This window comes from Podarcis pityusensis (genome assembly GCF_964106645.2).
Source record: "Podarcis pityusensis genome assembly, chromosome: 3".
Lineage (NCBI taxonomy): Eukaryota > Metazoa > Chordata > Lepidosauria > Squamata > Lacertidae > Podarcis > Podarcis pityusensis.
Window position 1 is genome coordinate 37,974,267 of NC_138026.1, and position 12,486 is coordinate 37,986,752.

The window sequence follows — 12,486 nt, forward strand, 5'->3', positions numbered from 1 at the left end:
TTTGTGGTGTTTCTATGCATATAGTTTTAAAAATGAAAAACGTTGTTTGAGAATGGGTGCAGATCTCTGTGAATGCAGGCTCCAAATATATTGGCACAGTATTGACTAAAAAAGCTCATGCTCAGATCCAGTAATGGGAAGGATTTAAGTACAGAATTCTAATTTTTCTAGACAAAATAATATTGTGAGAACAGAATACTGCTCAGTATCATCCACAGATGCCTAGCAACATTTGCATGTTTAATAATGGATTCTGCAGGAGTATGAACCTAGCACTATACTTCAATGGATAACAGAATGATTGATCAAGACTTGAAAGACATTTGTCTCTTACTATCCAGGATAATGAATTAGGGGTAGATGAATCATCCCTTGTGACACATGAAAACACCTCTTAGAAACGTCAGTAATTAAGTGGTTTATAAATAACTGAAATACCTAAACAAACAAGCAAACAGTCTGAAGAAGGGTGATGTCTTGAATATGATGGTTTTCCCCAGTACAACTTTTTAAATTGACACGTCTGTATATAAATTCAAAACTAATTTAATTACTTAATAATTTAAATCACCAACTGACATAACTTTTAACTAAATAATGTGGTTGTGATCAATTGAAAATACTACATATATGACTAAAACCTGAATAGTGGATGAACATTTTCACACACTTTGGGTTATGTCATTGTCCTAACCTCCAGATTCATGCCTTCTGCATATTCACTCCTATTGCTGTCTAAACTCACAGAAGCAAACATCATTTTACAATCCTAACAACCACACAATCTGACTGCCTACAGAGAGTGGGACCATGCTGGGTAGGCTGCTGTCATTTCAAATTTCCCTGCAGGTGAACATGCCACTATTCTATATTATAAGAAAATAAGTCATCTGGTTTTGAGGATGGGAAGGGAATTTTTAAGGATCCCATTATATGAAGTAGGATAAACACTGTCAGGCATTTATGCACTGGCAGGATTTCTGATGTACGTAGGGTCCACATAATAAAAATCGAAGGCCAAGGTCCATCTAGTCCAGTATCCTATTTTCAACAGTGACTGGACAAGTATCTCTGGAATATCACAATCACAGCATGAAGGTATTCCTTTTGCTCCTTACATGTGGTAATCAAAAGTATGTTGCCTCTGAACATGGTTCCATTTAACTGTCATGCTTAATAGCCAGAGATGTACCTATTTTTATACATAAATTTGTATGATTTTTTAAAAGCATCTAAGGCAATTCATAAAGCACAATGGAATCTCTTCCACTGTGATTCAATTCCACACTGGTCTAGTAATGTTTGTATGTCAGAAATACGCAAGCAAGGTGAATGGCCCTTCTCACATGGACCTCATCCACCTTGAGATCCCAAGATTTCTATCCCAAGACGTAAGAGACAGCTTAGAACCTCTTTGTTTTACTTTTGGGCTTGCACTTTTCCTCTTTTTTCAACATGGCCTATGATTGGGATAATGGGAATTGTAGTCACAACAACATCTTGAGGGCCATAGGGTCTCCACCCCTCCTCTATTTCTTAAAGCAATTTTAGTCATCTACGGCTCTTAATGTACTGGTAAGGTATACTGCAAATACAAGATCAAAGTTGCCTCGGATACATTACTCCAAATGTGAAATGCATTACTTAAAAAGGAGGCTATGGACCATCAAAGGGAAACTGCATATGCAGTCAGAGCTCTCCCACTGCTGATTAGAGAAAGCAAATGTTCTCCTTTTGTGTAGGAGTTGGTTGTTCCATCACCAGCAACAGGAATCCTGTTATACTCTGGATCCCAGTCAGAAATTTCAAGATTGGGTGAGAGCCACTTCTCCTAACAGCTGCCAGAACCAATTTCATATTGTTCTTTTTCACATGTCCTCCTAGTGGTGCAGCAATAAAACTGCTAGCACATTTGCAAAGTTTAGCAGGGTTCAGTATGGTTTCAAGTTGGATAAGGGAACACTTGTTGAGATTCCTGCATTGCAAGCAGATGGATTTAGTTGATCCTTGGGGTCACTTCCAAATGTGCAATTCCATGATTCTATGTATATAATTAGCCTGACTGCTAATGCACATTTAATCCATTGTCTAGAAGTAAGTAAAACTGATATATAAACAAAACTTGGTCAGCACTGTTGCCACACTCAAGTTACTACCATAACTATTAAAAACTAAAACAGTGTTTTAAGATATTCCAAAAGGCCTGTGGAATTTACTCACAAACCTCCCACTAACTTTCATGGAGTTAATATTTAAGATATTTCAAGATCTTGAAGCATCTTTGCCAGGCTTCCTCAACCTCATCCCTTCAGACTTTTTTGGCCTACAACTCCCATGATCCCTAGCTAGCAGGACCAGTGGTCAGGGATGATGGGAATTGTAGTCTGAAAAAAACACCTGGAAGGCTGGGGTTGAGGAAGCCTGATCTTTGCTATGACTAGACCCAGCTCAACAAATCACATAAACTTAATTTTCTTCATTCACATTCATATAAACATATACACTTGAAAAATAAGAAATACAAGACTATTGTAGAGATAAGAGATATTCATAAGAAAATAAGGTTTAATAAAAGGCATCACTGTTCTTAGTTTGTATTAGCTATCATACTTTAGGTACAGGGGTAGATAACCTTTTTGCTGTTGAAGACTGCAGTCCCTTGGGGGTAAGGAACTGCATACCACAAGCCATGGGTAAGGCCAGAGTTGGTTAGGTGAGGCTCCCACCCTTTTCTTTCCTTTCACCCATTTTACCCCCATTTCCTCCCTTCTTGCCACCTGCATGAAATTAGGCCAAGAGACACAGAGGTGGCCCACGTCTGCTTTAAGACCAATGTAACAACCATATATCTATTGTAAATACGACTTCAGCATTTTAAAAACAACACACTCTTCAGTTGGCATCCTAGGCTGAGTATTATTTATTTTCTGTATTGCATATACAATATTGTCTCATTTAACTGATAGCATACCCATGTTAAAGGCTCAGGAATTGTTGGTCACCCAAAGCCACAAAGTAAGCATAATGGGACTTAAGCTCCCAAGCCAGTGATCCACAGAGGGTGGGGGCTAGCTATGCCTTCTTGTGGTGAATCAGTAGCCCATAGTTCCTAGTAGCTCTTAAAGTGTGGCCTACATGTATCAGCCTACATCACTTATAATCTGATACTTTGCATTAACTGACAGTATAATTGCAACATACTGTGGTGCATTTTCAGCTAATGAAAGTTAAATTCCTACTACAAATTTTCTTCATGGCAGCTGCTCTGTTTAGCAATTCTCATATGGGTTGAGCAGCTGCTGCATATTCTTGATTTAGAGTGCGGAAACAGATCATGTAGTGGGGATATTCTTATGGTAAGTGACTTGCTCTGTGGTACTTAATGGTGCCAGTGTCACTTGAGTAGCCATGTCTCGAGATGCTGTTCTCAGCCAGTGTGCAGGAGTATCTATGCCCAAGGACAAGGTACCATTTTTAACTGAAGGGCCATGTTTGTTCATGGACAACCTTCTGCCAGTGGTGTTTTGGACAAGAAAAAAGTGAGTGGAGTAATGTATGTGTCTCTTCTTACCTTTGTAGGATACATTCCAGTCACACAAAATTCAGAGGCATTACCTCAGTTCAAGGACACATTCCAGGCAGGCAAAAACACTCTAAGGGAGACATGAAGCAGGGCAGATGAGGTGTGGCTTGGGGAGAGCAGGTATGGTTTAGCAATGGGATGTGCCCTGAGAAGAGTCCTGAGAGCCAGACAGGGGGGCCTGCAGGGCCACATTCAGCTTCTATGCCTCTGGTTCCTCACCTATGATGTACAGAGTTTAGTCTTTTAATAAAGAAATCGGCATTAATATTAACAGGCAAAAAAAATAATATTAAATAAGTAACAAGGCAGTAATATTGATATTTTGGGCTGTATCCAATGGTTTCCCATGCAGCCCCCTAAATCTGCTTTAGGAGATTGAGGGCCTCTCCAGAGCAGATTTGGGAGTGGTGCAGTGGGGAGGGGAAACAGGTGAAAATGGCTTCCTTCCTGTTCTGGGGACAGAAGCTTTATCATCAAGCAAAACCAATGGATACAACCTTAGTAATGTTAACCCTTAACTGATGTGTTTTAAATTCTATTTTTAAATAAAAACTATATTTTAGATTTTCTCTGTTTTGCTAGGTGTTGCATATTTATGACTGTGACTATCAAATAGGTTTCCCTTTTAATGGAAAACTGCACAAGCTATTGAGCATAATATACATTGTCAGTTGCACTTCAGTTTACTTTTTTGGGAAATTGAGGTGAAGGATAATATATTTTGTACTGACCATGAGTAAACCACAATTTCTACACATTCCAGTTAAAATTTGTTGTTCCCAAGAAGCTTTGCTTAAAGGATAGCTTGACATATAACCTACATAAGATTGCTGAAAGCTTAAATAGGTTATCAATTACTGAGGGCTGTCAACAGAGAAATGAATTTTACTCCATTAGGAAGATGGGCTTTTACTATTCTGTTATATTGTAGTAATATATTCTGATCCTGAACCTGTCTTTGGATATACATTGCAGGAGTTTTGTCTTAGATGAATGTTCAGGACTTTTGACTGTCATTTCCGAATACATTTTGTTATAATCACAATTCTGACTTCTGTTTGACACAGCAATCTTACATTTTACAATTGGCTTGTAAATTCTAAGAAACAAAAACGGTAGCGGTCTGACTTGCCTTACACGGAAAACCTAACCCCTTTCCTCACATGGAATGCTTAGTAATATGATCCTCTATTTCCCCTCACTCCTAGTAAGCTTTATAGTAATAAACAGAAGCTCTTCAGGATGTACACCTCTCGGAAACATAGGTATCCAGCATCCTGTCTATTCACATGATATTTGGGAATGCCAACTAACATCAGGTGCATGAAGAGTTTATTTCCCCTTCTTAATGCTTTACAGTTTTTACTCTTCAAAGGGTTCTTCATTATTTGGCTGGGTCGCCCACTACAATTGCTTGTAATTTTCCTTGTTGCTTGCTGCCTGCAATTATATACCAAAATAGCCACGCACAAAGAAATTGCCTCTTATGATTTGTGTAGCAATAATCTAAATACTCCACACAATGGGACAAGTGCGATGTTGCGGTGCCTTAGTTTAAGACTATTTGTGCTCTTCTGTCTGATATGTTTGAGCTAAGAAATAGCTATGAATGATTCTAATAACTAAGTTTTCCTGAGCGCAATATGATTTTTGCAATAGTGGTGTTTGATGTTTCCACATTGTTTGGTTGTAAAGTTAGACCGCTATAATCACAGACCACTTGCAAAGCAATTAAAAGTAGTAGATGTTTTGCACTTCTGAAGAGTCATTGGGACCTAGCTTGGGGGGGCTGTGGTAGGTGAAGTGCAGTGTACAGTGTGCAGAACTGCATGTTCAAACAGTTGTTTAATCCAGCTGGAATCTCTTGACCTCTTTGCCATTTAACCAAAAATAGTAATTAACTATTTTTGGATCTCAAGGGGGAAATCCCCTGTTCCCTGCCAAAGGGGGGGGGGGAGTACTGTATTTTTCGCTCTATAACACGCACCTGACCATAACACGCACGTAGTTTTTAGAGGAGGAAAACAAGAAAAAAATATTCTAAACGAAACAGTGGATGTATGATTTTTGTGATTCATGCTGTGGCCACAGACATGTGATCTGACGGTGAGTTTGGGGTAGCCCAATGCAAAAATCCTGAGGATCCATGTGGATCCATGCTTTGTAACCACGTTTTTGCGCCATTGTGGCCCCATGAAACAGTGGGTGCGTGTGTTTTTTGGTGCAGGCTGTAGCCATGGACATGCTATGTGATCTGATGGTGAATTTGGGGTGACCCAGTGCAAAAATCCTGAGGATCCATGTGGATTGTGCTTTGTAACCACGTTTTAAGTGGGGAGGGAAGGAAAAGCACTCAAGGGACAAGGAGCACGCGTGGGGTGTGTGGAGAAGGATGCTGCTAATAATGCAGAAGAGGCTCCTCTCCGGCTTTGCTCCTTTAGAACAAGCAGGCTCTGCGTCTCTCCCTCCTCCCCGGCAAGGAAACCACGATAGTAACCACTCTGAGACAAATCAAGAAAAATTGCGACCAACACTCTCCCCCAACAAGCGCAGTGAGGTCAAAACACACACACACACACGCAGAGAGAGAACTGGCCCTAAAGTCGCAGGGCGCTGGAAGTCGCAGGGGCGCTGGGGGAGTGAACGGGAAGCAAGAGAAGGAGAACGATCCCTCACACACACACACACAGAGAGAGAGAGAGACACACAGTGTGTCAATTCTAAAGTCGCAGGGGCGCTGGGAGAGCGCAGGGGCGCAGGGAGAGTGAACGGGAAGCAAGAGGAGAAGGAGCCCTCACACACACAGAGTGTCAATTCTAAAGTCGCAGGGAGAGTGAACGGGAAGCAAGAGAAGGAGAAGGAGCCCTCACACACACACACAGACACACAGAGTGAGAGCGCAGGGGCGCAGGGAGAGTGAACGGGAAGCAAGAGAAGGAGAAGGAGCCCTCACAGACACACACAGAGTGTCAATTCTAAAGTCGGAGGGACGCAGGGAGAGCGCAGGGAGAGTGAACGGGAAGCAAGAGAAGGAGAAGGAGCCCACACACACACACACACACACACACACAGAGTGTCGATTCTAAAGTCGCAGGGAGAGTGAACGGGAAGCAAGAGGAGAAGGAGCCCTCACACACAGAGAGACACACAGAGTGTCGATTCTAAAGTCGCAGGGAGAGTGAACGGGAAGCAAGAGGAGAAGGAGCCCTCACACACACAGAAACACACAGAGTGTCAATTCTAAAGTCGCAGGGGCACTGGGAGAGTGAAGGGGAAGCAGGAGGAGGAGAACGATAGCTCAAGCACACACACACACACATAGCCCCTACAGTGGCTAATCCAAAATCGGACAGCAAAAAACTGCAGGCAGGGACAGAGAGCAGGGGTTGTTTTAAAGCAGCCAACTCCTGCTCTGCTTCTCTCCCTCCTCCCCAGCTCCACTAGCTGACAGGAGCCGCTTACACCCGCTTTGCTGTTTAAAAGCGAGCCACGAACTGCTCATGACTGCAGCAGATTCCCCCGCCATCTGTAGGCATTCGCTCCATAACACGCACAGACATTTCCCCTTACTTTCTAGGAGGAAAAATCTGCGTGTTATGGAGCGAAATTTACGGTACATCAAGTTTCCAAGAAGTAATATCAAATCAAAATGATTCTTGATTTTTTTTAAAAAAAAATCAATGAAGTAAGAATTCATTGTTGGCATGTGTCTGTCTCAGGAGATAAAGGAAGAGTGCCTTCTGGGGTAAAGTCAAACTGTTGTGGAGAGTTCTAGCGCCTGCTGTGGCTGTTGAGAATGATAACAGGAGAGATGTTTTATTGCCAGTGGGGCAGAAGGCGGCACCTGGTTTTGCACATGCAAATTGCTTATAAATCTATGAGAAAGCAATGACTGGGAACAAAATTTGATCAATGTCATTCTTCTGTAGAACTTGGAAATGCACTTTGTGCATGATAACTGCTTTATGGATTTGGTCCTAAGGCCTAATTCATACACTGAATGAGTGGCAGAGCAGGTGCTTTAAAACATATCATTGTGGATACTGCTCCACATGCACAGTGAACCGTTTATGTAAATAAAACCCTATGTAGTTCTAGGAGTTTTCATCACACCATTGCAGCCCCTCATTTTTGTGGTTTCCGATTATGTGTTTAAAAGTTGGTGGAACAACAGAGCAACTTCTACATAGCTGCATTTTCAGTGTGTGAATCAGGTCTGAGCCTACTTACATCTTCTATCCCACAAATGTTGACAATAATTCAGCTAAATTATTGTTATTATTAGTAGTACGTACTAGTAGTTTTTTAATTTATTACCCACCCTTCACCCTAAGGTCCCAGGGTGGATTACAGCAACTAAAATATAATGTTAAAAACAGTTAAAAACAGTTTACAATCACATACCAAACAAAAAACAACAACAACAAATCTCAGCAGTTTTCCTGTGTAGCTCTGCTATGATACCACAGCGACCTCTAGTGTTGCCAACACATATAGGAAAAAGCAGAAAAATACAGAACTCACAAAAACATGGCAGTGTGTAGATACAGGAGTAAAATATAACAAAAGAAAAAAGCAATCAAGGCATTTGGAAGGGAAAAATGAGGCTGCATTTTAATGTTTTAATATTTTAATGTTGTATTTTAATCTTGTTTTTAAGTTATATTCATTCAACTTGTTTTTATTATTGCTTGTTAGCCGCCCTGAGCCTGGTCTTGGCTGGGGAGGACGAGGTATAAATAATAATAATAATAATAATAATAATAATAATAATTATAATAAAAAGAGCTAGATCTAGTGACTTGAAACACTATTCAGAGTAATATCCAGACCTATCAACTGTCCTACTTTTTTTGTAGGAGATACCCAGTTACGTTGATCTGCCTTCATTGGTTTGTAGTTATAGCTTAGACTTGAGCTCATAAAATCAGCTATGAACCTTAATGAACTTCAAATAATGTCATTTGCAAGCTAGCTATAAGCAGATTCCCTAGATTATGATTATTTTACTCAGTGAGAACAAAACAATAATTCTTCAGTTTACTCTTCAACCTTAAAAAATACAAGGGTAACTTTTGCTTTTAGCAGCCATTTAGGAATGTAATCCAAATGAAGGCAAGTATTAAATTATCTACAGAAGTTTCCTCATCTTTATTTCTATTAGGCAGAGGACCATACTAGGTGCTAAGTAATACTTCTGTATGAGAGACAATTGCTTACATGATGGAACTTTTCTTTCTCGCACACTGCTCTTTTTTATGTTTACCATCTGAATTTCCTGGAGGATAGCTTGCAGATAGCCTAAAGGGTTGTTCCACATCTGGAGCTGTATGTAGTTTTACCATCTCTCATTTCGAGGGTGAAAATATTGCTTTATCCTGGCTGTTTCTATTGGCATTCCTATAGTGAGTATAAGTTGTGCTCTGGCCTTGCATTCATTGCAATGGGGCAGGGGAATTTGGAGGTGGACCTTCATAGCACATCTCCACAATTCCATACGCTAAATCATATGAAGTCTTATATTTATGTATTTCTGACTGCCATTTCTGTTTGCATAACTCTCTACCACAGTCATAGTTCAGTCTCCAGCTTTCAAGCAATATTTATTATAATTATACCTATCAAGTATATCCTTGTGGCAGGTGGGGGGTGGGAGAGAATAAAACAAAGTATATAACCTGAGCTATATGTAGGCAGCAGTGTTGGAAAAAAAGAAGAAACAGAGTATAAATACAAAAAATACAATAGGCTAATGACCCGCAGGATCCCTTCCAACTGTACAATTCTATTATTGTTCCATCAAGACAAACATTTTGGTTTCCCTCACTGAGCATTCCTTCCCCCATGTCCTATTCGGGGGGTTCTGACACCCTCAGAGCCAACATGGGGGGGGGGGGGAGGGAAGCTTCATTGAACAAATGGATATCCTTGTGTAGAGTTTCTGCTGGTGGAATTCTTTAGTTGACTCTTGCCCAATAGTTAAGGGGAATGACATGTTATAAGAACCAAAGGGATTTAAAAATGCACACTTTTATGGTTAAGCAGGGAGATTAGATTAAGACAGTTCTGGAAACAGGTACTCTCTCAGCAAGTAAGAACTTTTTTATACAATGTTCTAATATTAAATTCTGGTAATATGATTTTAGTACTCCCTCCATTTGTCCAGCATGTGCTTGATTTGTTGCATATGATCTCCTGCCTGATCTCTGCTTGCACTGCGGATAAGATGTACTAAGTTGCATGTGCAATTTTTATTATTATCTATAAACATCATAACAATGGTGCCTCATAATTTCATTTTATATTCTCATACAGAACATTTCCTTTTTAGATTGGAGCTAGGCATAGGGAACAGTACGTTGTAAAGTTTCTCGGTAATTCTAGAACACACTTCCATTTACAATGTTTTGTATTGTCATGCTGAGGTAAGATGCAAGGACCATGACATAAGTGAAACAGACAGGACCTCAACTTGATTAGCAGCTATAGCAACAGGCAGATAATCTTTGCCACATGTATCTTGATGGCCCCAAAGGATTTGCTTCTACAAGAACTCTGTGTTCCTACTGCAGAAACCAGTAAAATCTGGTCCAGTTCTAGAGATTTTTCCACTTGCAATAAAAACATCATATTTCTGTCTAACTCCCTGCCCGTTCAAGAAGCAAAGAGCAATGGCAGAGCTAAAGCTATGAACCCCAGCACCATTCCACATCTCTTCCAACATGGAACCTCCATTTGTGTCTTACTGATGTACAGTGACTGGCTACAACCCTAGACACACGTACTAGAGAGAAATTTTTTTTTTTAGGATTGCACTATGCAAACATTACTAGTGTTCAGCTGAGTAATGTATATATTTCACATGAAACTGTGAACGAAGATTACTCTGCAACTTTTAATTTCTAAATGCCCTTTTTTTTGCAAGTAAAAAAGAGAATCATTCAAAACTAAGCAGCCTGCATCTTTGATGTTTTTGTTTAGATGTGAAATCTGAAGCTATAAAGTACCTTTGATCTGCTAACAGTTGACTGATTTTCCAACCCCAGTTCATTAGTGTGCTTTGGGGCTATCAGCTGCAAGAAATTCACCAGTGTATGTCACACTCTTGTGAAATACTCATTTCATTGATAATACTTATTAGATATTTTGTTAATTTTCTTAATGTTTGTTTTTGTCTTGTCCAAATGAGTGTTGTAATACGGAATTTGAAATGTAATGTTTGCTAATAATGTTTGTGGAGTATTAAAGTCTTGTTTTGGGGGGAAATGCATGTATAACAAAAATAATCTTGCTTGCTGTAACTCTTAACAAATGGCATGCAAAAAAGCACTTGACAATATTATTCCTCGATTATTAGAAATGCACTGACTTATGCTATGCTACTTTAAGACATAGTTACAACTGTCTAAAGGTTTAAAACTGAAGCTTTGCTATGACATTTGATAAGCTTTTATATTTATTTTATTTTACTTTATTTCATTTTTTATAATATAGGACGTAAACAATATATTTTTTTACTCATTAGATAACACAAAAGGATTATAATCCCTAGGATATTGAAAATGAAATGAAAATAAAATTATACAGAAAATAGGAATTGTACATGCACCCATTGTCCCTTATATGAGGGGAATATATATATATACAGTTCCCTAGCAGAAACATTTTAGAGTGAAGGGCTAGCCACACCAAAACTTATGAGAGCCACTGCAAAGGGGAGGAAGGCCATAATTCTTCCTCCTCCTGAGATCCCTCCACAAGACTGGAGTATTCACCTGAGGATCTTTGCCTTATTACCCCACTCCAGCAATATGATCCAGGTGGGAGGGTTCATGCACTGGCATGAAATTATCTCTCTTCCCAGAACAGCTTTCCCATTCATTTCAGTGAAGGGAGCTGTTTTACACAGCCATTCCTTTGAAATGAAAGGTGACTCCCCCTCCACACATATAATAGATTCATATAACCATCTGAGTGCACCCTGTTCAGTAGATTGGGACATACATGTACATCTATTCAGCACTGTACAACAATTACAGTGAGTTGGAATGAAGTATGAAGTAAAATAAATTTTCTGCTTTCACAGTCAAAAACTGAGCTTTAAGGAACGGGTACGGATGGCTAGCCCACGTGGACAGAGTATCAAGAACAGGCAAGCTTCAGTTGGTGACAGGCGATCACCAAGTACTGATATTACGGCAGAGGGCAGCCCAACAAAAGTCCAAAAGAGCTGGAGCTTCAATGACCGAACACGCTTCCGACCTTCCCTACGTTTGAAGAGTTCACAGCCTAAGCCAGTGCCAGATAGTAAGGTTTATTTGTTTTTTTAAAATATCAAGTGTTTTACTCATTGTAGTTATCATCCAGCTTACAACCACAAATTTGACTTTCATCATAGCAAAGCCACACAGACATTTAGGAGGTTCTGTGCTTTGATCCTAATCTTGCTGAAGCCATGCTTCTCCTACTGCTGCTTAATTTAAAGGTACTTTATGTGTTTGTACCTTCACATATACAGGGCAGTCCAGAGATTATATGGGCTCTCTCCTATCCAACTGTATCTGGTCATTAACAGGCAGGCTCCAAACCCTATCGTACCCGTGTACAACGGAGGGATGAAATCCTTCTGGTGAGTCTCTCATACTACATGGGATATAGTACGCTCTGGCACTCATCACGGTGTCTCAATGCGACAGAAGCGGTTTAGTCATGCTGGCCACATGACCCGAAAAGCTGTCTGTGGACAAACACCAGCTCCCTTGGCCTGAAAAGCGAGATGAGCGCTGCACTCCATAGTCACCTTTGGTTGGACTTAACTGTCCAGGAGTCCTTTACCTTTTACAAACTGAAAAGGGTGCCACCAAGTCCAAGAGGACACCAAAGTAGTTTACAAGCAGCGTCAA

General features: G+C 40.1%; 2 protein-coding genes across 33 annotated transcripts in view; one reads left to right on the forward strand and one right to left on the reverse strand.

The window, feature by feature from the left end:
• Positions 1-12,486, forward strand: part of KCNQ5 (potassium voltage-gated channel subfamily Q member 5) — a 272,747-nt gene that overhangs the window by 248,717 nt on the left and 11,544 nt on the right. For 3 of the 4 annotated variants that reach the window (XM_080997989.1, XM_080997990.1, XM_080997991.1), the window contains exon 10: positions 11,670-11,890. In XM_080997989.1, coding sequence (XP_080854115.1) covers positions 11,670-11,890 — 221 coding nt within the window. Of the gene's footprint in view, positions 1-4,791; positions 4,849-11,669; positions 11,891-12,486 lie in introns of all 4 variants that reach the window. The other variant, XM_080997992.1, reaches the window with a different exon arrangement.
• LOC308472827 (uncharacterized protein) overlaps positions 1-12,486 on the reverse strand; it is a 49,330-nt gene that overhangs the window by 13,856 nt on the left and 22,988 nt on the right. For 8 of the 29 annotated variants that reach the window (XR_013983730.1, XR_013983731.1, XR_013983732.1 and 5 more), the window contains one exon: positions 3,572-3,802. The exons of 14 other annotated variants lie outside the window; for them this stretch is intronic. Coding sequence is in view for 5 of the 15 variants with exons in the window: in XM_080998080.1 (XP_080854206.1) it covers positions 3,617-3,653 (37 nt within the window). In the remaining 10 variants the exon portion in view is untranslated. 7 more of the 29 variants (XM_080998080.1, XM_080998083.1, XM_080998079.1 and 4 more) reach the window with 5 other exon arrangements.